Below are 24,884 nucleotides of genomic sequence, written 5' to 3'. Positions count from 1 at the left end.
GGGCGGCACCTGCGCGGAACTCCATGTCCCAGAGGGCGGCGCGGCGGCTCCCCCCTCGCTGCCGCTGCCGCAGGGGGGGCGCCCCCGTCCCCCGCCGAGGCGGAAGCGGTGCGCATGCGCCCTGGGAAGATGGCACCTGCCGGCGGCTGCGGGGCGCTGAGGGGGCTGTGGGTGCCGCTGGCCGTGCTGGCCCTGGTCCGGGTTGCGCTGGCCTTGACCGAGCAGTACCCGGCCTTGTCCCTGCTAAAGCAGGAGCTGCGCCGGCAGCGCCAGGGCCCGGCGGGGGGCTGTGGCTCGGCGGGGGAGTGGGCAGAGCAGTACTCTGCCGAGTGCGGTGAGTCGGGGGCGTTGCTATGGTGACCGCCCCAGCCCCGGGGCGGGAGCGCGGCGACCGTTCGGCCGGCGGCCCCGCGGAGCCCTGAGCCCGGGGGAGGGGGTGTGGGAGCGCTGCCTCCCTTCGCCCCGGCGGTGGGAGCTGGAGAGGGAAGCGCGGCCGGGCCTTGCCTCCCGCTGAGGCACCACGGGTGGGCGCGGGGTTGGGGCGGCGCGGGGTCGGGGCGGCGGGGCTGTGCCGCCGCGGCGGTTCCGCTGACTTGGAGTGAGGCACCTTGTGTGTGAGCTGCACGCCGGGTCGCGTTGTACCGCTGTGTGGTGCGGAGCAGAGACGGCCGCCGGGGCGCCGAGCGGGGGAAGAGCCCTCGGCCCTTGGACGGGCGAAGCGAGGGCCTGTGCCATCCCGCAGGATTCCTGTGGTCCCACTCGCCAACCTGCCAAGCCCGGCTGCTGGGCTCGGCGTGCTGCTTAATCCCTGTGCTCGGTGGGACACACACATGCCGACACCTTGTGCTCGTATTGTTGCGTTGAATGTGGCGTGATTCATTTTCGTCTCCAGTTATATATATATATTTTGCTGGTGAACTGGCTGTTTCTCTTGATGAGCACCAAGTTCAAGCAGCAGATCTTCTGGTCTTTTTCAAGTTAATTGACAGTTTGTAATCCAGGCACAGTTAAAACTATTTCTATGTTCTTAAAGATCCGTTGCAACAGGATCATGTGATTAAGTGATCTGTTACATTCTTTGATCACAAGCATAGTGTGAACGTGCAATACAAAAATACCAGTCTGGATCACAGTATACCCGTAATACAGATGAAGAAAAAGGTTTTATCAATACAATAGAAACACTAAATTATTTATATGAGAATAACCAGTTATGTGTCATGTCTGCATAGTTGTCTGCAGGGTTTTAGTTTTTTTACCTTTATTTCGTAAAGCCTGTGGTCATATCAACAATTGCTGTGGGTCCCTAAGGACAATATACAGTTAATGTAATCCACCAAAATTACAAACTTTATAGAAATAGCTTGTTATGAGTTTCCTACATCTGCTTTCCCCCCCCCCCCGCCGCCCCCCGGTATGTCATGACAGCTTAAAGTTCTTTGGCTGGTTTTTATCTCTATCAGCTGTGTCAAGTAGGTATTTTTGGCTGCTTTTTTTTTTTTTTTTTAGGTGGCTACAGTGGCTGAAAGCTACAGTACATAACTTTCATAATCTGATTTAGCATTTCTCTCAGGTGACCATTGCTCCAAATCATTCAAGCTTAAGCATAAAACAAAAAGTACTTTCACTCAGTGTTGAGATAAAATCTGTATACCCTACAAGTTAATAAATGGCAAAGCATTTGATTACATCTCTTCTGTTACTTGGACGTGAATGATTGACTCAGGATACTCCTTCAGAAGTGTATTTGGAAGATTAAATTTAGATTTAATGGTGGTTGTTGTTTGAAAGAGACCAGTGTAACTGGGATTGATATAAGGAATTCTGCTTAAATCATCAGGTACCCCAGACACTTTGCATACACTGGTGGTAAGATAGCCCTTAATTAGAGAACAGCATACTTCCCCTGAAATAGCTGTATAGCAGTTCACTCCTTGCTATGGAAATCCTGTGGCTAAATAAATTGCCAGTTGAAAAAAATCCCATAAGCTCTCAGTCTTTGTTTTAGTACAGCTTTCCCAAAAGCTGATAATGTTTTTATCTCTGATAGTTTCTCTTGTAGCCTGCTGTAGGGTCCAGGGTAATTTCTCTGGTTAGTGTTTTTGCATTTTCATAAAGTTGTTAATGAGGCAGAGTGGTACAGGTTTGACTGCATCTAACTTGGAGAAAAAGACAGATCCATTCTGCCTTACGAGTAAAGGAGATTGTTGCCCCAAGAACTGCAAGATTTGAAGGGTCCTTTTCCCCTTGTAAGATTGTAACAGGCTGTTCTTATTCCCTGGCACCTTAGTAAAAACTTCCTTCCCTATGTTCCTGCTATTAAGTAGGAAGTTATCCTGGAGGTAGGCTAGGCTGCGCATGCACCACTTTGTTTTGGTTTGTGAAGCAAATACTGCTCAGTGAATCCACAGAAATGGCTTTTAACTGTCACTGACTTCCAAGCACCAACACAGAACTAATGTGTTAATAATGCTGCCGTAGCACGGGAGGGTTTGGCCAAGGTGAAGAGCAAAGGGCAGTGTTGAAACCTCTTACTGGCAACTTTTTTTCTGGAAACTATGAGTGATGAGACACTGTTCTTTTGGAACTGTCTGACCGTAAACTTTGACCTTCTGCTTTTTGCCCCTCTTCCTTCTGTTGTAAAACTTCTCCCACCAGTTATTGTTTATTGCCCAACTTAGTTCCAAGTTTCTATTTACAGGGAATGATTTTAGATGCCATTTTGACGTCTCTTTAAAGAAGACTGTTTCTTTTTCTCTTTTAGCACTGTACTTGTGAGAAATGGGGAGTAAGTAACTGCAACCATTATGTAATCAAAATATGAGAATAGCACTGCTATAAAAGTGAATTGGAAACACGTACTGCCCCCCAGCCTTTCAAACTTGGCATCAAGCTTACATTTACAAACATTAGGGGAGATGATAAAATTCGGTATTTTTGACATGGAATCAAAGATTTGTTTTTTCTTGTTTACTCTTGAAATATTTTAAGTTAATAGAAGCTTTATCTGAAGATTTGAAAGCTAATAATTCTTTTGGGGTAGCAGTTAAAAGTACCATGTAGGTAAAATAGGGACTTCTATAGTCTATCAGTCTTGGGGATTTTGTTGATTATTATTGTTCCTTCTGTATTTCTTTCATTTATTACACTTTTTCTCTGCTATGCCAACAGGCTGTGTTTAGCTTTTCATAGATTTCAGTCAATCTTAACATTTTTGTAATGGCCTTCTTGGTAACATACCTATGGGGACCTTTGCAGATGTTCAGTCAATTATGGTTTACTGTTCTGTCTGCTTTTCACAGTCTTTATACCTCTGTTTCCTAGACTTCCAGCAGTAGCTCTTTCCCTACTCTTTATGGTCCATTCCATTTACTTTCCTCTCTGGGATTGGAATGATAATTTTATCTTTAATTTCTTGGGCCAAACAACAGAATCATAATGCCAAATGGGGACATGTTTACCCTAAACTTTTCTTATTTGTTTTCAGCTTCCTCCCTTTTTATCCTGCCTGCCCCCCCCCCCTTTTTTTTCCAGCACTTTTTCTTTTCCCTTCATGTATCTTTAGCCAAAAGCATAAGCAGAAGTAGTGATAAAACTAATTATATAAAAGCAGTTGTGTCAGCTATTGCTTCCCTGGCTGTTTGGATGTGCTGTGGGCTGAAAGCACCTCATGAAAGCTCTGCCCTGTGGAGTGCCCAATGGGGAAGCTGTTCAGATGAACGTGAGGAAATGTGAGATGTTATAATAGAACATACACGTAACTCTTTGAGTTCATAAAAGTATTTTCTCTCTCTTCCCCCAGATTCATCATTTTTGCACTTCCATGAATCAGATTGTGACATAGGAGCATCTTCATCTTGTGAATCTGTGCTTTCTCTCAACACAGAAAAAATTCTGGTATGTTATCAAGAATATAATTACAAAATAATTTTTAATAGATTGCTGAAGTTGCAGATTACTTTAGCTGCATAACCAGTTAGAATGAAGTTCAGGCAAATAACAACAGATAGAATCTATTGATCAGTAGGCATAGGTCCCCAGAGGCTTAAATATGAATGAACTGAAGTTGCTCATGAAAGTATGATTTCGTAGTACTCCATCATGAATCTCTAGGGCAGTCAGCAGTTTCATCTAATTGAAGCTGATGTTTCCACTGAAAGCTAACAGTCACCTGGATTAGACTCCCAATTAATTTTTTAGTTTTAGGTGTGCAGGGCCTATGGCTGAAAAAGGGAGAGGTGTGTTAGTTTTTACCCAATTTAACTACCTGAGGGGGTTTACCACAAAATGCGTGTAAGAGTAGGAGTGATGACTTGCAATCACTGCAGGAATAACATTGGGCACTGATGATAGAGAATTCAGAACATATTTCACTAAACGTAATACAGACATGGTATGTGGAGAACATTCCAACAAAAGGAGAGTATCTCTTGGTAGGGAGACTTTAAGAGAATTATTTTGGAATTTGGGTTTTCTTGCAACGCTACTGTTCACTTATTGATCTTGTTCAAGATCATCAGTCTACATCAGAACACAGGTTGTTTGTTACTTCTTCAGTCCAGTAGAGTCACAGATATATAAAATCTTCAAATAATTCACATGTGATTATACAAAGAAGCCTCGGCAAATTTGTGGAAATTATTGGCTATGAGGGGGCATGGAAACAATATTGTAATTTGAAGCAACTTCTCCAGAGGTGGTATTCAGAAACAAAACTACTCTACTGCAATTCCACCAAATCAGTTATTTCACTTGAATACTCTTCTTTGGCCTTACTTCTTCAGATACCAGTCAGACCTTCTGTCTAGTCTAGCCTAGGGGTACTAGCAATTCTTTCTAAGTAAGCAAAATGTGTATTAGTTTATAAGAAATTTCCCTGTTTAAAAAAAAAATGTTTTGAAGAAAGCAACAATTCAACCTATCAGGAACTGGTGTTGTGGTGAAAATTCTTCTCTCATTTATTGAAGGCAGAATGACTTGCCATTTTTGCATCTAGAGCTGCAGGATTTCTAACCTCTAACTGGATTCAGAATTTGTTGAAGAAGTATGTATCCCCTTCCTCCACCACCCCAAGAACCAAACAGTGTTCTGTTGTTCTATGATAACACAACAGACAAGGTAGATGAAGGCGGGGGAAACTGTGGTATTTTTCCTGCCGAGTGTCACATGCAGCTCTGTCACTCATAGGGTGTTAATGTAATGGCAGATTCTTTTGGTTATAGCTTTTCCAGTACCCAGCGTAGAGTCTTGCTATATGTTATCTTATGTCTGCAGACAAAGAAGTGTAGGCCTTTTTTTGTAAAATTCACCAAGGAAGAGGTTGTCCTTCAGTAAAAATGATTTTTTTTCTAACATTAAGACAATTACAGAATATGTTTTGCAGAGTTAAAAACTGACCATCACTTTCTGAAAATTACCTGAAGGCCATTAATGATGCAAAAAGGTTGTGTTTGGAGGTGTGTGATTTATGAATATGTGGTCTGCAAAGTAGATTTAGTCTTCCAACTGGTATACCTGTTGAACCCTGCCCATTTTTGTGCTGGTTTTTAAGGACTTTTTTTCCTTGAATAAAAGAACTTTTCCATTCTGTTACTGTAGGTGCAGCGGTAGGTGGAGTAATAATACTCAGAATGTCACAGGGTAATGTAGAGCTCATACATGATCTCCAGTTGCAGTAAAAACAAGATTTTGCTAAACATTCATACCCTACAAAATACCCAAATTTTTAGAGCAGATCATAATTTTTCTCATTCCTAAGATTATTGGATGAAGAGGGCAGAAACCATGCAATGAGATTTGGCTTTTTGCTTTTTGTAGATCTCTGAAATATCTGTCATGCAGACAAGTAACAAGGCTACTTTTGACTGAGCAAGCAAAAAAAAAGCAGACGGGAGAAGGACAAAGTGCAGTCCTCTTAGTAGAGGAAATGATGAATTAAATATATTCTCTGATGTTTAAGGTGCTTAACTGTCTTCTCTGAAGTTAAAGATGTACATATGTGCTGTCTAGCTGAAGCAAAGGAAGAGAACTGAGCAGTACCAGAAGTAATGTTTTCCCCTTCTTGCTTCCTAAAACAGTTTTGAAGGCCTATTAGTTAAATGAGCATTTTATACCTTTCTGACATAAACTGCTCTGGTAGGCTTACAGCTGTCTATAGAAAATACTTGTGAAAATGAAGACTATTTATTTCTGAGGTGTTGTCTTTGGCAGTATTGGTTTCTGTAGGCACATTATTTGAGGAACAGAAATCTTAGATGAGGCTACAATTGGCTGAACAAAGTCTGTAACTGGCAAAGCCACTGTTAAAAGGACAGCCTTTTTAATTTAGTACAGCACTGTTAAGTTAAGGTTAACCTTTGTTTCTGGAGCAATATTCTTTTCAGCGTTTCATTGTCAGTGTTTACTCTTTTGTAGTACCCTTTGAAGGAGATGAAGGAATAATTAATGCAGTAAAGAGTATAAGCTTTCATATGAAGTAGCATGTGTCTTAGAAAGATTTCCAAAACTTCATGTTAAGCAGATATAGCATCAGACACTGGTAAAAGGCAGATAATGTCCATTCATCTCAAAGGTTGGTTAGCCTTGTGTTAGAGAGGATAACAGCAGCACCTGACTGAAGGGCAATTTTTCTCTTTGTGGAGAACTGGGAATGATTTTGTTTTCAGTTACCTTAAAGCAATCGCATTACTCTTAACTTTTTAATTTAAGGCATTCTCTTAAGGTTTTAAGACACAGGTTTTCTATTAAATTTTTTACTATTGTTTGCTGAACACTTAAAAACCATGATGTTTTACAGAGTCAAGCGAAGTTGCTTGCAGAGCAAAAACGATTTCCATTTGCTACTGATAATGACAACACAAATGAAGAATTGGGTAAGATGCCGTACATAAGGTTTGTGCAGGTGAATTACGTGCTAATTATTAGCACTGAATGTTTTGACACTAAACTGATGATTCCTTAGTGATGCATTAATTTTAAAGTGATCCCAGTAAGCCTGAAAATACAGTGAGTTTTCTCTGGTCACGCAAAGAAAATATGTATCTCTCTTCCTAAAAATCTTTTCTGCTTTGTTCACTAGAACTCTTCACCATGACTGCTTAAGCAGGTGTCCAAAAACCATTTTGATTAATCTTGTTAAACAGTCTCAGCTACTTCCTCCTTCCCTTTTTCTGTCATTATTGATGACTAAAACTATTAAAACACCCAGAAGATTTTACCAATGCTTTCTATCAAGCGTAGATCTTGGATTAGTCTTCCCCTCTCTATGTACTCTTCCAATAAACACTTATAAACAGCAGGAAGGCTTTCTGAATTATGTCCTTACACAGGCTGCTACTTGACATTTTTTCAAAGCACACTCTGCAGAAAATGGAAGCAATGGGAAACACTTTTCTCAAATTACTTGGAGTTACTTGCATTGCTTCTCCAAATGTATCCTTTGTAGGAAGCAGGATACTATAAGGCAGCAAAGAGATTGTTAAGGATGTATGTCAAAGAAGGCAGCAGACTGTCTGTTATATAAAAGCAAAGGGAGACTGTACTCATTAAATTGCTTAATGAAATTAAAATGATTGTTTTAAATTGTCAGCAATTTTTCTGTGACATAATTTCTGCCTTCACAAATTTGCCCAGGAAAATTTGGGAGCTTAATCATTTTTCATGCTCATAGCATACTTAAATATGTTCATAAAATCCTGCAAATACTGAAATTCCATCCAACAGAAAATGTCTGATGCTTTTAGTATCTGCTCTGTAGCCTTGGAAGACTATGCCAGAAGGAAGGTCTGTTTCCTCATTTTTGGCCTGTAGGCTGGCACCTCCCTACCCACTTTATTTCAAGTATGTCATGTGAGGAGCCTGGGTCCTTCTTGTTTATGCGTTTTACTTTTAGTTGTTCTAAGAAAAATGTGAATGGGGTGTTCTGAACAGTGTTGGTACCCAAATACTTGGGCTAATGGACAATTGTTAACTCCTAGATTTTTTTTTTTGTAATAAAGTACTTATTTTTATTTTTGTAGTATTCAATTAAAGGTGAAAAGATTTAAAAGATGTTATTTTAAAAGAAGCTGATGCTATATCAGCTACTAGTTGCCAATAACTTGCAATAGTTTTACAGACATAGTCTTACGACCTCCTGTGTTTTGCCAGGAGTCTTGGAGTAACAGAATAAACTCTTTATCAGCAAGACCATGTGTCGTCTTTGTCTTGCTTCCTCCATTTTTTTCCTTAATACTGTCTTTATGTGTCAAGTGTTCTGTATTTGGGGATTGGAGCTGTAAAGATGATACTAAGAACTGTGTAGTCTTGGACGATACTGAAATGAGGAAAGTTCAAGAGCTCTTCAACCTATCCTTCACCCTGCCAGTTTTCTTTCCTTCATTGGCAGTGCTATATATCTGTACCAAGTGAAGCTTTTTTTGTATTGAGGAAAAAGCTTATATTGCACACAAATACTGCCTTCTGCATAATAGGAATGCTCCAAGAATGAGACAATCTTTGGATTAAATATATGTCTTATTTCTCTTTCATTTAACTTTTTTCCTTCTTTAATGAACAGAGCTTAGCAACACTGCCAAAACAACAATGTGGCTCTGCCTGCAGGAAGGTTAAGTGTCAGTGTCCTTTTAAAAATACTGTTGTTCTACCTGGCTTATTTGTCACTTCTCATGTTTGAGTAAATAATTAAGCTGATAAGTGCCTCTTCCATTCTGTTTGGATGAGTCTTAAAACTCTTTAGAAGTATAGGGAACGATGAATTCCTGTTCTTAGTTCCACTGTCAGCCATTTGTGCGAACTGCCTGGGGAAAAGTTTTAGTTTAACTTTCACAGCTCTGGTCTGCAAGATACTTGTTTTCTGTGGGCAGTGTAGACAGAGCTTAGTCCAGAGTTAAGAACTGTGAGAGATTAAAACATGCAAAATGAAACAATCTTGAGATATTCAGCTGTGAGAACTGAACCTCAGTCATGCAAGTGCAACCACAGCTTTCTTGTCTTGTGACTTGACTGTATTTTTATATCTTGTGGAGATTACAGGAACATGTTTCTAAAACAATGGTCTGTTTCTTTCAAACATTTGGTTTCTACTCCAGAGCAGAAGGATATGAAAGAACTTTAAAGCTTTTCGTAATTTTAACATGGGAAAAGATTCTGTAGTTTTCAAATCTTTAATGGAATCACTTTAGTTGAGGTTTTTCTGGATAATTCAAATGAAGGAAAAACTTATTGTGAGCTAATGAAGTTTAGCAAAATGTGTACAAACAAGTAAAATCAGATGTTCTCTAAATGGAATTAACAAAAAAAAGTTACCCAGTATTAGCCAGGCTCACATATAATTGAGAAAGCAACTGGGGCTACTAAATGGGATCATGGTACTTTTCCTGGTAGTTTAGAAACAAACATGGAGCCTTTCCTGAACTATTTGTAAAAAGAAGAGAAAAAAACATAAACAAACTACAAAACCCCAAAACAATTCTGCTGAGCACAATATGAATTGAGCAATTAATAAATGGTAGGTAGTGGTTGAGGGAAGTCATTTCAGTGGCAGTTCAGAAATCATTTGACTTCTTAAATCTTCAGTGCAATGCAGGAACTTGTATTAAATACAACGAAACTGAAAAAATATATTTAAAAAATCCCCACAGATGTTTTTTGCTTTTTTATTTACATTTGTAATGTTTTGTTAGCAATTGCCTACGTGTTGATTGGCAACAGCTTGTATGATGAAGCCATACGACATTTTTCAACAATGCTGCAGGTGAGTTCTCTGTTTGGAACCTTAAAAAATCACTTTATGAAATTGGATATTACAATACACTTTTATTCAAAATTATTTAATTGAAAGATTCAATTAAGGAATTTAATATGAGTAATTATTCTATTATTCATTTTTTTTCCCTAACCAAACATAAGCATACTCTTAAAATCAGGTGATTCAGTGTCTTGGTTATTTGGTGAGTGTTTTTCTCATCTGTAGGAATAAACTTTTTATGGCACTTTTGACAAGAAAAAAACCAAAGCATTTTCAGAAATCCAACCTGTGCAAAATTGAAGTTCCTTTAATTGCTTTCTTAATGTGTAGGCTGAGACATTTTAATGTGGATTTTTTTGGGTGACGGTTACCATGTTGCCAGTAATATCAGAAAAAAACCTGACAGAGATCACTTACTGCTAGTGGCAAGTACTGTGTTGCTTTCACAGTGCTAAGTGATTTTTGTATGATGGGTTTATCTGTCTTCTGTGGTAAGCATTTGATGAGTTTAATATATAAGTAAAATATAACTAATACTTTAACTTTTTTTTTTCTGACTAAGGTAAAGAATTCTGAATCTTCTTCTATGAAGTAAAGATAGCAACTTCTAAAATAAAACCAACCCAAATAGTTTCAGTTTCTTAGCCATGAAAATACAGTATTCTGAAATCAGCTTTAGCTGAAGCTTTTAAACTATCAGAAGCACGGACCTGCTTTTTGATCTAAACTGGTTGTAATACACAAACGCAAACTGAAAGCAATACTGCAAATACTAGCATATATTTTTTTTTTAACTCGGATGTCGTATGGCCTGTACTTAAATTGAGTGAAAGTGTGGCAACTCAGTGGAATTATTCCAGGGAATTTATCAAAGAACCAGAATGTTTTTTGTTGGGTTTTTTCGTTTGTTTGTTTTAGATGTTTAGTGATATCTGTCTTTCATTTGGTTTTAATGTGAGGAATTATTATATATTTTTTTTTAACCCTAATGAGAAATCCAGCTTCAAAAACCACTGGACTTTGTTTCCTGCCTTCTCTTTATTAAGAAGGAAGCTTAATGTGAGTGAAGATAAGCAAGATACAGTGACTGTAGAAAGATATTGTGAGAAGTGTGTTTATAATACAGTATCTTTGCAATGCACACATCTGAGTTGAAATGAATATGATGCTTATTGTATGCCTGAAAGGCTGTAAATTGGTTACAATTATTCACTCTGTCTTCTGTAAAGCACTTTTAAATATGTATGAAGTGAGTATTAAAACTTTTAGCAGAACAAAAAAGCCTTGCTTAGCCACTGTATTAAAAGTAGGGAAGTTACCTCAAATTGACATTGGCAAGCATACACTTGGAATCTGCTCAAGTCTGGCAAGCTGTCAGCATTGGTGTGGCACGTATCTGTTGTTTTGTGGAGGAAAGAATTTCTTTCTTGGCAGTTGTCCCAGTTAAATGAGAGGAGGCCTATGTTACAAACTTTTGTAGCACAGCTGTGTTGCTTGCAGGTGTGAAGATGGTGTGATTCCTGACTGGTTTTCAGGGAGACTGACTGCAATAGGCATTGTGCCAAGAAGATCAGTTTTGCTGTTGTAGTTCTTCAAATTTGGATGGGAAACAATGGCCAGAGTAAATAACATTGAACAAGAAATAGATTGCCTATCTAAGATGCTTCCCCTTAGGTGGCTGGAAAGTCATGGACTTAAATCTAACCCAAGGAAAGTTTGTTTGAATTTTGCAGAACTATTTTGGCAGAACACCTCTGGTTTTAGTTGCTGCCTGAACACAAATTTCATCAGGATGTCACAACTTCCTGCTTCCCAGTTTTAAATCTCAAATTTAAATTACAAACAAAACAAGCTTTGAATGGAAAATTGTGTTTGTTTATTACTGCTTCAGTGACATTAGACAAAAGAAGGCATAAAATTACCAAGAAGGTTACAAGAAATGAAGTTTGGACAGCTATGGTTGTATGGAGTATAATACAATCAATTTCCTTACCTGACAGCTGTGATTGTTCATTGCTTAATACTTTTAATATCAGTAAGAATTAAATACATATTGGAGAGAGATATCTTTTTGCAAACAAAACCACTACCAGAACAACCACAACTGATTATTGTATTCATTTTTAATCTTAACAGGAAGAACCGGAGCTGGTTAGTGCAATTTATGGACGAGGGATAGCATATGGAAAAAAAGGACTACATGTAAGCAGATAATTATTTAAATTAATATCTGACTGAATTATTTGAATCCAAACTATAAGAAGGACTCTTTACAGGAGCTAGACTGATTAGGACTTGATAGGTACATCCCAAAGTCTTTATGCAGTTCTACTGTAGTCAACCAGCTTGCATTTATGTGCTTAATAGAAGGTCAGTCTGTTGTTAAACTTGAAATTTAGACAAATTATGTAAATATCTATAATGAAAAAAAGAAAGAATTTGGAAAACAGAGGATGTTAAAATAGTTAACAAAACATGGCCTTGGGAGAAGGAGTAGACACCATAAATATGTCAAGCTGGGACATTATGAGTTCGAGGAGAACTAAATGGTTAATGAGATCAAACAGAAAATTACTTGAACTATGTGTGAACTCTTCTAATGAGCATACTAAAAAATCTACCCTGGAGCAAAGAAAGCCCCTACTAACAAAGCTCCCTCCCTACAGAACATGGGGTGGAAAAAAAAGAATGTTGTACCTTTAAATGGAGATGAGGTCCATAAGAACCGATGAGAGTTAAGTGTCACTAAATGTAATTATGAACAGTTGTTCAAAGTGTATAAAATGCTTTACTATGTGTTAAGAGGCACGCTAGCTTTGTGGATTTACCATGTAGCACCCATCTCTTCGCAGACGTGCAATAAATAGTATCTCAGCTCTGTGTGTGAGATTGGGTTTTTCCACACCAGGTATAACGAACTCTGTGAGACAACACTACTATAATGATGTGTTCATCCCTTGGTAGGTGCCCCATAACATAGCGGGATCTAGTGGATCATACTGCTCAAGCTATGGGTACATTTCATTCAAGAGACTGCGGAAGCAAAGCAGCATGAAGCAAGGGTGCAAAAAGATGATACAAGCACAGCTGTGGGTGGTGGATAGTAAGGCTGGGAGCTACAGCCACTGTAAAGAGTTATCTAATAGGAAAACAGGCAGTATCTTGCCTGTGAGAGGCAGGTTTATGAAGTCCCACTGAATTTGTCTCCACATCTAGTCTGTATCTGGAAACAAAAGTCTTCTATTGCAGCTTGGAAGCATCATCAGCTCTTTCAGTCCAATGGGCTTTGTATTGCTGCTTGCCTCTTGAGGCACCTCTTGATACATATACCACCTTGATATTTAACTTTGGATTTTTTTTTTAATAATTACTTAATTATAGCTGGCTGCTCAATTTACTGAGTAAATACAAGTTTAGAAGTAGACTATGGTCCTTGTAGTTGGAGTTTGTGGCTCGTTGAATTGTGACTGAATGGTTGCTGGAATTCTAGAAGAAAGAATAGTTGAATAACTCCTTGAAAATTTCCTTTGTGCAGAATATTTAATTATTTAGTGGTGCTGTGAGGAGCTTGAAGTCCCTCATATTTGCATGTTTTAAACACCAGCATGAGTTTGTTTCCTCAGTTCAGCTAGATGTTGAAGCAGCTTCACTTCATAAAAGTTTCTGCGAGTGACACTTCCAAGACAAAAAGATTATGTTAATTAAACACGCAAAATTTTTTGCCTTGAAAAAGATCAATGAAATCTAATCTAGTACTTGCTATATAAGCAGTTTGGGTTTTTTTTCCCAATTAAGTAATTGATTCTACCCTACAATTTATTGAGGACAACGTAAAAACTTAGCCAAGATGCTGATGGCATCAACACATTCACCAGTACTACTTGGATTAGGTTACAGATAGTACTGATGAAAACACTGGTGAGTGAGGGTACACTTGGCTGCCAAGACAGGTATCTGTGGAGCTGTAAACCTAATTTTTATTCTGTTATATTATTAAATTATTAGAGCTACAGCACAAAGATGATGTGTACAAGCAAAGTTTAGCTTTCTTGTTTATAGCAGATAGGTGGGGGTGGTTTTTTAGCTGTTTGTACAATACTGCATCTTAATTTTATTAGCAAAGGTGTGAAGGGCTTTTCATCTGAACTGATACGCTTGCAGAAACTTAGGTAATCTTGTTGTCCTTCAGACTTCATGGTATGTTACTTGTAAGTATGCACAGTTGTTTACCTTGTTCATTTCTCTCCTTTTCAGGATATGAAAAATGCTGAACTCGCTCTGTTTGAGCTCAGTAGGGTGATTAGTCTAGCACCAGATCATCCTGAAGTATTTGAACAGCGAGCAGAAGTGAGTGTTTTTCTCTTTTCAGATTTTTGGAGAAGGTGCAATTACACAGTGTTCTCAAGTATTTCTTCAGTGATTTAATGACTAAAGCTCTTACCTGTGTTTTTCTGTGAACATTCCTCCTTTTAAGATACACACATATGCTCTCAGTGTAGTTGATGGAATGGGATTTTTTAAATGAAACATATACCATATGGAGTTACTATAGCCAATAGAATGGCATATATTATGTCTAAGTGTTTAGTTTTTGACATACTATATATATAGCAAGATCATGTATGGTTTGGTGTTTTGTTTTTTTTTTAATAAAATGAACCTAAATGTCACTTGGACCTTACTGTTTGCACTTAGTGTCACCTTAGTAAATGTATTGTTAGGACTAGTTGGTAAAACACTGAACTTGTAAAGCATGAGTTTTTAACGCATGGTTTGGTTTCATTTTTAATGCATATAAGTTAAATATCATTCAGATACACAGGTATTTTTCATTTTGAAAACGATATTTTGTTTTGCCAACTAAATTACAGAAAATGGATTTCAAGAAGCAGCTTTGTAGGCAAACCAAAAGCATAAATATTTATTAAAGTCAGCATACTGTATAATGGTAACTGCCATAATATGAAATTGTAATTCACAATGTTCATGTTTTTAATGATTTATTAATACATTTGATAATAATCTTGCTCTAAAATATGAAAGGCATTCAAATAATTGTAAAGTAGACCATTTTCCATTGGGGAGAATATTGTTCAAAATAGAAAAGTTTGAGAGTATTTTAATTAGATTTTCAGTTGAATGTGTTGAAATAGAGTATTTTGCTTGGGCTGACTTGTTTTTATTTGGAATACTAGGTTTCTGCAAATGTTATTGGTTATGTTCATGTACACTGATACTTTTTTGGAGAAAAATGCTTTCAGTTTTTCTCTTTGATAGGGGTTTAAAAAGCAGTAAGTACTGAAAATTATATAGTAGAACTTTACAGCCTGTTCTAGCAAATACAGTTACTCTGTTGCAGCTGAACATGAAAAAAAATAATCTTCATATTTCTAAAACAAATCTATTCAGCCTGTTTGCTCTAAACTATGCATTTGTTTTATACTCTTAGATATTGTCCCCACTAGGACGAATCAGTGAAGCATTATCTGATCTCACCAAAGCTATTCAGCTGCAACCATCAGCACGGCTCTACAGGCACAGAGGTACCCTTTACTTCATATCTGAGGTTAGTGGATTTTAGGGATTCTGTTTGGTTTTGGTTGTGTGGATGTTGTTGATTACTTTGTTGGTTTTGCCAGTTGTTACTTTTGTTTAAGAGCTTCTTTCCTATTTAAATTAAAAACTAAAATAGCAACAAAAGCCCTGATTTTGCTGTAGTTGACCTTTGACAGTTCAGAGGTATTCTTCAAGTATTTCATCTGCAGTGAATCAGAGGGCAAGTACCTTGTATGCACATCTCAGATTTTGTGTGTTTGAGGAGTAGGATGTGGATAAAGAATTTGACTTGATTTATAACCTACAGCTGCATTTAAGTAGTATTGTTAAATGCCAGTCTAAGCAGGAAAACAGTTATGGCCAAGGTGGTAACTGCTCTATATACTTTAAAAAAAACCCTACACAACAAACACACAAAAATCCCCTACAAGAATGCTAATATTTTGCTGTGTGATCGGTGCGTGTTGTTCTTATGCCTTAATGTAAAATAAGTAACTTTGTCTTCAAAGATAGCATGAATATTAAAAAGCTGATTTCCCACTTTATTCTTCTGATTTCACTCTGTTTCCACCTATTTTTTCACTTACTTTGCTATATTTTATATAGAGCTTGCTGTAAAAGTTGGAAGTGTATTGTGCATTCCTTAGTCTTTGGTATTCTGACTGACAGTTGACAATCATTGCTGCTTAGCCCTGAGACTGACTTCATATGTAGAACATAATTCTGTACTTTTATGAAAATAAAGGTGTATATATTCCTCTTCATTTGTGTGATGTTTCCTCTGTCATCGAAATTCTACTTTTATCACAGGATTACGCAACAGCCCATGAAGATTTTCAGCGCTCATTGGAACTGAACAAAAATCAGCCTATAGCTATGCTTTATAAAGGCTTAACGTTTTTTCACAGAGGACTTTTGAAGGTAAGGCTGTATTAAATAATAGTTCATGTAGAACAATACCCTGTATTCCAAGTTACTTATATAAAATAGCAGAAATATCATTGGTATTGATACATATTTTGTATTGCATAAGGGAGACTTTTGAAGGCAAAAGAGTGCAAGCAAAATGAAAAGTTGCCATTGACTGTAGTACTTAATGGTATGACATGTAAATACTGCTGGTCTTGCTGGTTCTTGGTAAATCAGTGATAACTGATGTGTTTGTGGAGTGCTTTGGAAGATGTTTGTATTTGGCATCTCTGCTAATATCTGTATGGTTATATTCAACATTGCTTTCCACGAAATGGAGACTCCCTAGGTGTGATAAACAGGAAAATAATTTTAAATTCCTCAAATGAACTAGAAGGTAATCAAGGAAACTGATGATAGAAAGCCCTGCATCTGTGAATGTGTATTTCAGTTACATGTTGATTCTGAAATGCTCTTATATAAATTGGGGGAAAATAGTTTCTCCCTCAGATTTAAAAAACAGCAGGGAAGTGCTTCCCATGCTTTTTTTTAGTGTTTCACCATTTTCTGACTCAAACCTTCTGTTTTACGTGTGATAATGTTGCACCTGTTTTTTGCTTGTAAAGTGTTTAGAGATATCGCTGCAGTTTTCCTGAGGGGAGAGTAATAAGACAAGTTGTCTGAAAAGTGAGGATGCAACTGTGATTCTTAAATTCCAACAAAGTGGAACCTTTCCTTTTTTTAACCTCCGTTAAGAGCTTCAAATTCATTAAAGGATATATGAAGAAATCCTGACAAAACCTGGAGACAGCCCAGGACTCCTGAGTTTCAGTCCAGTATCTTTCTTAGGCAATCACTGCATGTTTGGGTTTGTTTGTTTTTTTTAGCAAACAGGCTTCTTCTCCACTTTCTTAGTACCCAAACTCCATGCTCTCAGTGTATACTATGAGAACTTCAGGCTGTCATTGAACTTACTGTCTGTACCTTATTGCAGTCAAACGCGTTAGTTGCAAATAATAGTCTGATTGAAATTCTGATTTTGGTGTAGACAGCAGAGAAAGCCCAGAAAGTGATGGTGGAAGTATAACTGACAAGGATAAATGTCTCAATTTGCAAAATAGAAGCTTTTTTTTTTTTCCCTGATATGCAGATCAACACATTTCTGCACCACCACTACCTCCTCCCCAATTTCTTTTCTCAAAGGAAGTGTCTTCCCTTTCTAATATTCAAGTCCTGAGAGATTGTGAATGAGTGGCTTTTCTTCCCCAGGTATATTTTAGTTTCCAGTCAGGTTCTGAGTGCCTCTTAGACAAAGGCTGTACACATCGTCTGTTAGGTCTTAGTAGGCTTGCTGAAAACTGAGCTTTGGGATGAGGGTGGCAGAGTTTTCATTTTTGAGTGAAAAGAGATTGTTGCTTTTGGATCTTTTTTGGGGGAATAATCTTCTTGGTTTTAATTTAGAGGACGTGAGCCTATCAATAATGGTAGGTGATTATCTTATAGTTTTGTTCAGTAGATGCTTTTGTGCATGTTGTGGTGCTCAGAATATATTTTATAGTTTTTCTGAATAAGAATCTCTGAATTGGCTAAAGGTATTAATGATTCTTTCCTTACAGCATTTAATTTCTTGAGCTATAGACTTCAAGGTACTTTTCAGGCATTCCTTCATAATACAAAGTAGTTGATTATTCCTTCCTTAATTCTAAGTCTCAGTACTGTGTTTGCCAATTTATATAGCCAGTCGAGTTTAAAAACCTGAGTTCTCAATCAAATCCTTTGAAGAGGAAGATTTGTTTGAACTTATGTATGTAATTATTTTTAGCTATGTTATTTTTATTACATTGTATTCCTCACAGCAGCAATACTTTGTTGTTGTGTGAAGGTGATCACTTACTCTGTAATCCCTCCGAGGGGTGTTTGCTAACTGTGCAACTAGCACAGAGCACAGTAAAACCGTGAAAGGCAGAGTACAGATTTGAAGGAGTCTTTTGGACTGCAAAAATTGAGGTGTATTGCAAATGAAGAAGGAAGACTGTAAGGAGAGACTGCTTTGCCTTAGGGACCAGATTGAGCTTTGAAAGCAAACTCTGAAGGGATTTCATCTCTGAATTCTGTTAAAATGCTAAAAGAATCACTCATTCCCATGGCTTATCAGACAAAGGAATTCCAGCTAAATCTGTCATTACCATAAAGAGTGTTGCACTATTTCATTTATTATGTGATTAATACTCCATAGATTTTGTAATAAATTCATGCCTTGTTTGTTCCTTCTAAAGGTTTTCATGAATAACTGTAAATCCATGGCCAGTAACTACTGAGGATGCTAAAATTAAATGAATGCAGTAAGTGATGAATTTTTCTGTTGATATTTTTCTGCAGGAAGCCATTGAATCATTCAAAGAAGCTCTGAAGCAGAAAGCAGACTTCATAGATGCATATAAAAGTCTGGGACAAGCCTACAGGTAATTGCATTTGGAAATGGTTTTAACGTCAGTTTTCTATCTGATTGTGTTCTTTAAAATGCACTTTTTAAGTTTTACACATTTGTTACAAAACTGTGCAGAACCATATGTGTATTTGGTAGCTCCCACAGCCAGTATGGCTATGTCAGGATATGTTCAATATACACGTTTTCTAGGTTTGGTTTGTATTTTAAATTCAGTCTCCAGTAGCTCGTTGAATCTCCCAGACTCAAAGGGTTTCAGTAGGATGTGTTTTAGGTATGCTAAAGGATTTTTAAAATATGGAAACATTTAATATGATCTGTTGATTAATATACTCATTAGTGGCCATCTGAGATTTTTGTGCTACTTAAATTTATGAAACTCATTGCCCAGTGTGTATTGCTTATAGAACTGCTAGATCCTATATCAATTACTTTCATCAAAGAGATTTAAGTTCTAAGAATTTAGCTAATTTTTTTTTATTTTATTTTAAAAGGGTATTTTTAATACAGACATGTAGTTTCTTACCTATTAATCAAATAATTAAAAAAATCAATCTCTATTTAGTAAGGTAACTAGTCACTTTTTTCTTTTTTAAAATTCATATTAAAGATAAAATTTATTTTATAGTTGAATAACATGTATTACTTTAAAGGTGGTCTGCAGGTAATTACTAAGGAGAAAAGTATACGTAGCTTTTGTATAACAAGAACATAATGTAATCAGCAACTGAATATCTCTGCCCATTGTAGTTCATTTCCCAACCTGCTGTGTCTTGTTGGCTTTTTATTTCCTATTTTACATACTTATTTTTGGAAAATACTGATCTATAGCATAGATGCTGCTGCAACATAAATGGCTTTTGTGTAGCAAGGGTTAAAGTTAGGTAGGGCTGGTGTGCAAGCATTACATGATCAGGCTTTATGCTTCCTGCAGCATACAGAACCTGCAATATTCACTGAAGGCAGTGTCAATTAATTGGTTTTTTTCTTTGTGGAGTTGTGTCTTGGTTGCTACAGTATCTGAATGCTGAACTTGATGTAGAATCACTAATTTTCTCATGAGTTTTTCTGTGATACTTGTTACTGGGGTGTGTAGATATTTTTAAGGTGCTAAATAATAGTAAGTAATTTAGCCTGGAAGATAGGCAGATGCTGCCTTACATTCCCAATAAATACTTTAACTTTTTGTATTTGGATGTGGAACTGCCTCTCTAGTTAATCAGCTGTTCTACCCTGTGCCCAAGAAACCTTAATCAGAAGAAATTTTATTTTGAAGGAGAGAAAAATGCCAGCCTTGAAATGCCACTTTTTGCACTGTATTGTTGTTTTACAAAGCAGAAGTCACTTTAACAGGAGTATTCCTAAGAAGCTTAAGTTTTTTGCTTTAATTCCTTCTCACTGTCCTCTACCTCCAATAGTTCTCTGATCCTCAGGAAATAATAGGAGAAGGAATAACTCTGCCCCTTTTTTTTTTTTTTTTTTTTTTTTTTTTTTCCCTTCTTCACTGTAACTAGTCACCAGCTATGATAAGTTTGAAATACTTTCCCATGAACACTCAGGTCTTAAAACAGGCAGAAATAATAATCTCGTTTCTCCTGGGCACTGTTAACTTCAGCTGTCAAATTCTTCTTTCTAAAATCTTGTATTTTAAGTTCATGCTCTCTCTCTTCTGTATGAAATAAGTTTCAAAGACAATGCTTAAAAATACCTTTTAAAGAATTATTTTTATAGTGGAGGTTTACAATTCTTAGTCTGATTTGTCCTTCTGTGCAATGCGAGTTACAGCATTTTACCTATTCCTGCTTCAAATTTAGTGACTTTGGTGTTCGTGCATTTACTTAAAACTAAAGAGCTGTAGTTAATCACTATTCTGCCTAAAAAATCTTTTTGGCAAATGTATTTAAATCTACTAAATCTTGTATTTTTTTCTAGTGTTGCTCTTGTTTGGATTAATTTCATCTAATATTATTTGGTGCGGACAAACTTCCATGATCTTAAACTTAAAAGCAGTGTACTGGATAAAAAAACTAAAGAAAAAATAAGGTGGTTTTTTTAAAATGATAGTTTCTCCATGGCTATTTTTACTAAGAGCTGTCCTGCACATGGAGCAATTCCAGTCAACATGGTTTTAGTTAGTTTCAGCTTTCAAAGACTGTATGATTTTCTTCTTATTCAGCCTTTAAGTAGGTAGTTTATTTTTTAAAATGTGTTTATATTTGGAAGTGAAAAAGACCTGTGATAGGTAGTGTTTTCCAAGAATGCTTTCTGTGGAAATTTTTGTTTAGTTTCTGAAGAAATACCATAGGCATGCGTGTTTATGGTTTGTATCCACTGAGGATTTTGAAGATTTGTGATCTTGTGGGGTTGTATTTTGGAGTACACATTTCTGGGTGTGAAAAAACTCTGCGGATGTTCTGATATTACACTGAAGAACAGCTGCAGAATTACTGCTTTTGTTTAAGAAATTTTCCACTAGTACTGTGTTCCTCTTTAATGACATCCCCTTTGGATGTGTTATAACATCTTGTAACAAGTAGTTCCGTTGTCACTGTTGCCTTCTATATTTTTCACTTTCCACTTGATGGAATTGCCTAGAGAACTTGGCAACTTCGATGCTGCTACAGAAAACTTCCAGAAGGCTTTGCTGCTAAATCAAAATCATGTTCAGACGTTACAGCTCAAAGGAATGATGCTTTATCATCATGGGAGCTTAGATGAAGCCCTAAAGAATTTTAAGGTAAGCAGGCCCTAAGTAAATACGAAATTAAGATGTTTTAACGAAGAATAGTATTCAACAAATGCATTAAAATGGACAAATCTCAATTTTTTTCATGCTGAATCTGTATGTGCATTTGAACTAAGTTTAATTTCTTGTGAAGTCTGTCTTAAAAGATACATAAAACCTTAAAGTTTGAAATTAAAATGGAATCTTGCTAAAACAAAGGTATTTCCTCTGTTTTATGAATTTCTAAAACCAAGCTCTGGTTGAAACGTTTTATCTTTTTTTTTTTTTTTTTTTAAACTGGTAATTGTGTTCTTGCTAACACTTTTAGTTTGTGTTGAAATGTAACGCTTTTTCTAAATCTGATGGAAGAAGGAATGCAGTCGTCTTTGTAATTTTAAGCTTAAAGTAAGCATACAAAGTTCCAAGAGTTATCTAATTATTCTGAGATTTTCTTTATTTTGAAAACTCAGAATATGTTGAGATTCATTGAGCTTGTAAATGTATGTGTGTTTCCATAGGTAAACAAAAGTAAATAACTTCCTCATTTTGTAGACAGAACAGCAAAGGATATGTTAAATCATATGTCCGTATGCTTAAAACAAGGAACAAAGTAAATTGTGGAAAGGATTACATCCCGTTCTCAATGTGTGTGCTTATCCCAAGGAGAACACTTTGTGTAAATTACTATGTGTTCATCTTCTATAACATGATTTGTAGGTAGTGCTGTAATTGAAAAGATACTTTAACTTTTAAGATGGCAATGCTCTTCTAAAGACGTGATGATGAGCTAGAAGAATCAGAACATTAATTTTTGAATGATAAATATGAATTTTCTATGTTTAACATACAGTAAATAGTTGACTAACATAATGAGGTGTACTAATACATGAACTAGTGAAGATATGGATGGTAGAAATGGCATGATATATATATTGAACTAGCTAAAAATGACATTACTAATATTGTCAGGAGTATGTTTTATCTAATTTAATTCAACTAATGTTGAAACTTATGTAGTGCTAACATCATTAGAGCAAACATGATCTATCTTCCTAGCAAAGTGTGATCAAAAGCTTATTTACATGGATACTTCCTTTTTTCTTTTTTTTCCCCCTTTAATGAAGCTGAAAATATTTTTTTTTCTTGTATTTGCTAGCAATTTAAGTGCTCAGCACCTTATTTGAAAGAAAATTGCGATGGAAGTGGATCTTAATAATCAGTAAATCTTTCCATGCGGTCTTCTGACCAAATAGGTTAGTTTATTTGAAGACACCTATTCTCTCTCTTGATTTATGGGTGCTTTGTTTCTTTCATCTCCTAGAGGTGTTTACAGCTAGAACCATACAATGAAGTATGCCAATACATGAAAGGTCTCAGCCATGTTGCAATGGGACAGTTTTATGAAGGTATAAAAGCTCAGACTAAAGTTATGTTAAATGATCCACTACCCGGTCAGAAGGCCAGCCCAGAATATCTGAAAGTGAAATACCTCCGAGGTAAGTTGGAACTGGTTTTCTCTTTTTTTTTTTAATTTATTTTCTTAAATCCTCTGAGAACCCTAAGAGTGCAAGTATGCTTGTAGTTATGGCCATTTTAAAGAAAACTCTGTACATTCTCATCAGCACTGTTGAGTATGTCTGTTTAAAAAAAAAAGTATGCTGATTTTAGTTGTTCATATTTTTTTGTTATTCTTACTTGTTCATACAATTAAATGCTAGGACCACAAATGAAATATACATTTCTTTGTAATGGTAAAGAGTACTTAGTTGAAATAGACTTATTTCTGTCTTGTAAATTAGCTAATAGCAAAATGAAATTATCTAAGAGTAATGACTTTAAATTAAAGTCATGTTGGATAACCGGCAGACATATAATCTGGGTTTTTTTGGTTTTATGTAGTAAGGCTAATTATGCAAACGGTATTTAATTTTATTTCTTTACTCCAGAGTATTCTAGATACTTGCATGCACATTTGGATACTCCCCTTGCAGAGTATAATATTGATATAGATCTTCCTGGAAATTTCAAGGACCACTGGGCCAAAAATCTTCCTTTTCTTATAGAAAATTATGAGGAACAGCCAGGGTTACAGCCACATATAAAGTGAGTAATTTTTTTTTTGAAAGACTACTCCAAATGTTTTTTTCAGTTTGGCTTTTTAAAGTGCTATTCTGAGGCATTGCAGCATAAAAGTTTAATATATGAAAGTGGTTTGTAAACAGTTTTCAAGTCATAGGGGATTGGAGTTGCTTTAGCTCAGAGAAAGAATGAAGCCTGGGGTGATTTTCTTCACTTCTGTCTTCACCTGAATAATATTCACATAATGTTGTTTCTTATTCTATGGCCTTACTGATAAACTATTTTTTTTTTTCTTTCAATTGATGTTAAGGAGCTGATAAGTTTGAGATGCTCAGTGTAGCATTGTGTAGCACCCTTATTACAGTTTCTTGTTGTGTGTTGAGGTTTTATTTTGTTACAGGTTTAATTTCCTAGATCCTTAATAGATTTTTAATGGTAGCTGGGTTTCACTGGGAAAAAAATTCTCTGCAGTAATTTAGATAACCAGTATTTTAGGAGGAGGGTTATTTCAATCAACAAAGCATGGGATTTAATAGGCTAGGCTTCAAAAGACGTAGTTAAAGGAAATACAGCAATTTCTCCTGCTGTAAGCTAGTTTCTAGATGTACTCGCTTTATCTATGTAAAAAATTGCTGAGTTAAAAATTTATGGCTTTTCTGTATACAGATTAGAATCCACCTTTTTAGCACAAGAAGTTTTTACAGAGTTACAGGAGAAGTTATGGAATAAGGCTTCTGGTTTCTATACATATTGTTAATGTTAAAATTCCTCAGGGTGAATGTAACATTGAAGGACAGCATATTATCTGTGAACTTTATTTAGTATCACTTATTATGAGGAAATCTAAAGATGAAATACTAGTTGTGACAGTAATAAGATCCACCATTGAACTCGGTAAGACTGGAATTTTATTTGAGATATTAAGTGTAACTACCGTGTGTATTCAGTGGTGTGGGAGGAGGAATGAGTGTTCCTTATACTGTTTTGAAGTATTTCTCACACAAATGATATTGATTATTATACAAACAAATCTGTGTTTTACAACTTTCAGGATTTTTGTTGGCAAGTTATGTCTGATGCATGTTTTTCTCCTCTGTAAGAGATGTGTTATTTCAGAATTTTGAAAGCTATAAGCCTGACGTGCAAGAACTTGTATGTGTGGCTGATCATCTGGGTTCCATGATGCAGTATGAGACACCAGGATTTCTTCCAAATAAAAGAATACATAGAGGTATACTGAAAATACTTGGTAAATTTGAGGGCGGCAGGGGGGAAGTCAATGTGGTGATAATTTAATGCTGTATCTTTGCTACCTGCAAATTTTACACTCCTTTCAAGTCAGATAAAAAAGTTTAAAATTAAAATAATCGTTATGTCAGCACTTTCTTGACCTAATTGGGGACTGGAAATGATCATTTCCC

The 24,884-nt window shown here is 36.5% G+C and overlaps 1 protein-coding gene across 4 annotated transcripts in view; it reads left to right on the top strand.

Moving 5' to 3' along the window:
- Positions 1-104: 104 nt before the first annotated feature.
- TTC13 (tetratricopeptide repeat domain 13) overlaps positions 105-24,884 on the top strand; it is a 42,267-nt gene continuing 17,487 nt past the window's right edge. For 2 of the 4 annotated variants that reach the window (XM_037391505.1, XM_037391504.1), the window contains exons 1-13: positions 105-334; positions 3,803-3,897; positions 6,797-6,872; positions 9,684-9,754; positions 11,885-11,950; positions 14,003-14,095; positions 15,198-15,314; positions 16,115-16,225; positions 18,593-18,675; positions 21,255-21,396; positions 22,706-22,880; positions 23,331-23,487; positions 24,564-24,694. In XM_037391505.1, coding sequence (XP_037247402.1) covers positions 115-334; positions 3,803-3,897; positions 6,797-6,872; positions 9,684-9,754; positions 11,885-11,950; positions 14,003-14,095; positions 15,198-15,314; positions 16,115-16,225; positions 18,593-18,675; positions 21,255-21,396; positions 22,706-22,880; positions 23,331-23,487; positions 24,564-24,694 — 1,537 coding nt within the window. In that variant the 5' untranslated portion in view covers positions 105-114. Of the gene's footprint in view, positions 335-3,802; positions 3,898-6,796; positions 6,873-8,557; positions 8,613-9,683; positions 9,755-11,884; positions 11,951-14,002; positions 14,096-15,197; positions 15,315-16,114; positions 16,226-18,592; positions 18,676-21,254; positions 21,397-22,705; positions 22,881-23,330; positions 23,488-24,563; positions 24,695-24,884 lie in introns of those variants that run through there. The other 2 variants (XM_037391508.1, XM_037391507.1) reach the window with 2 other exon arrangements.

The sequence above is a fragment of the Falco rusticolus genome, chromosome 6 (assembly GCF_015220075.1).
Source record: "Falco rusticolus isolate bFalRus1 chromosome 6, bFalRus1.pri, whole genome shotgun sequence".
In the NCBI taxonomy this organism is placed as follows: Eukaryota; Metazoa; Chordata; class Aves; order Falconiformes; family Falconidae; genus Falco; species Falco rusticolus.
This window is presented reverse-complemented; position numbering and strand designations above follow the sequence as displayed.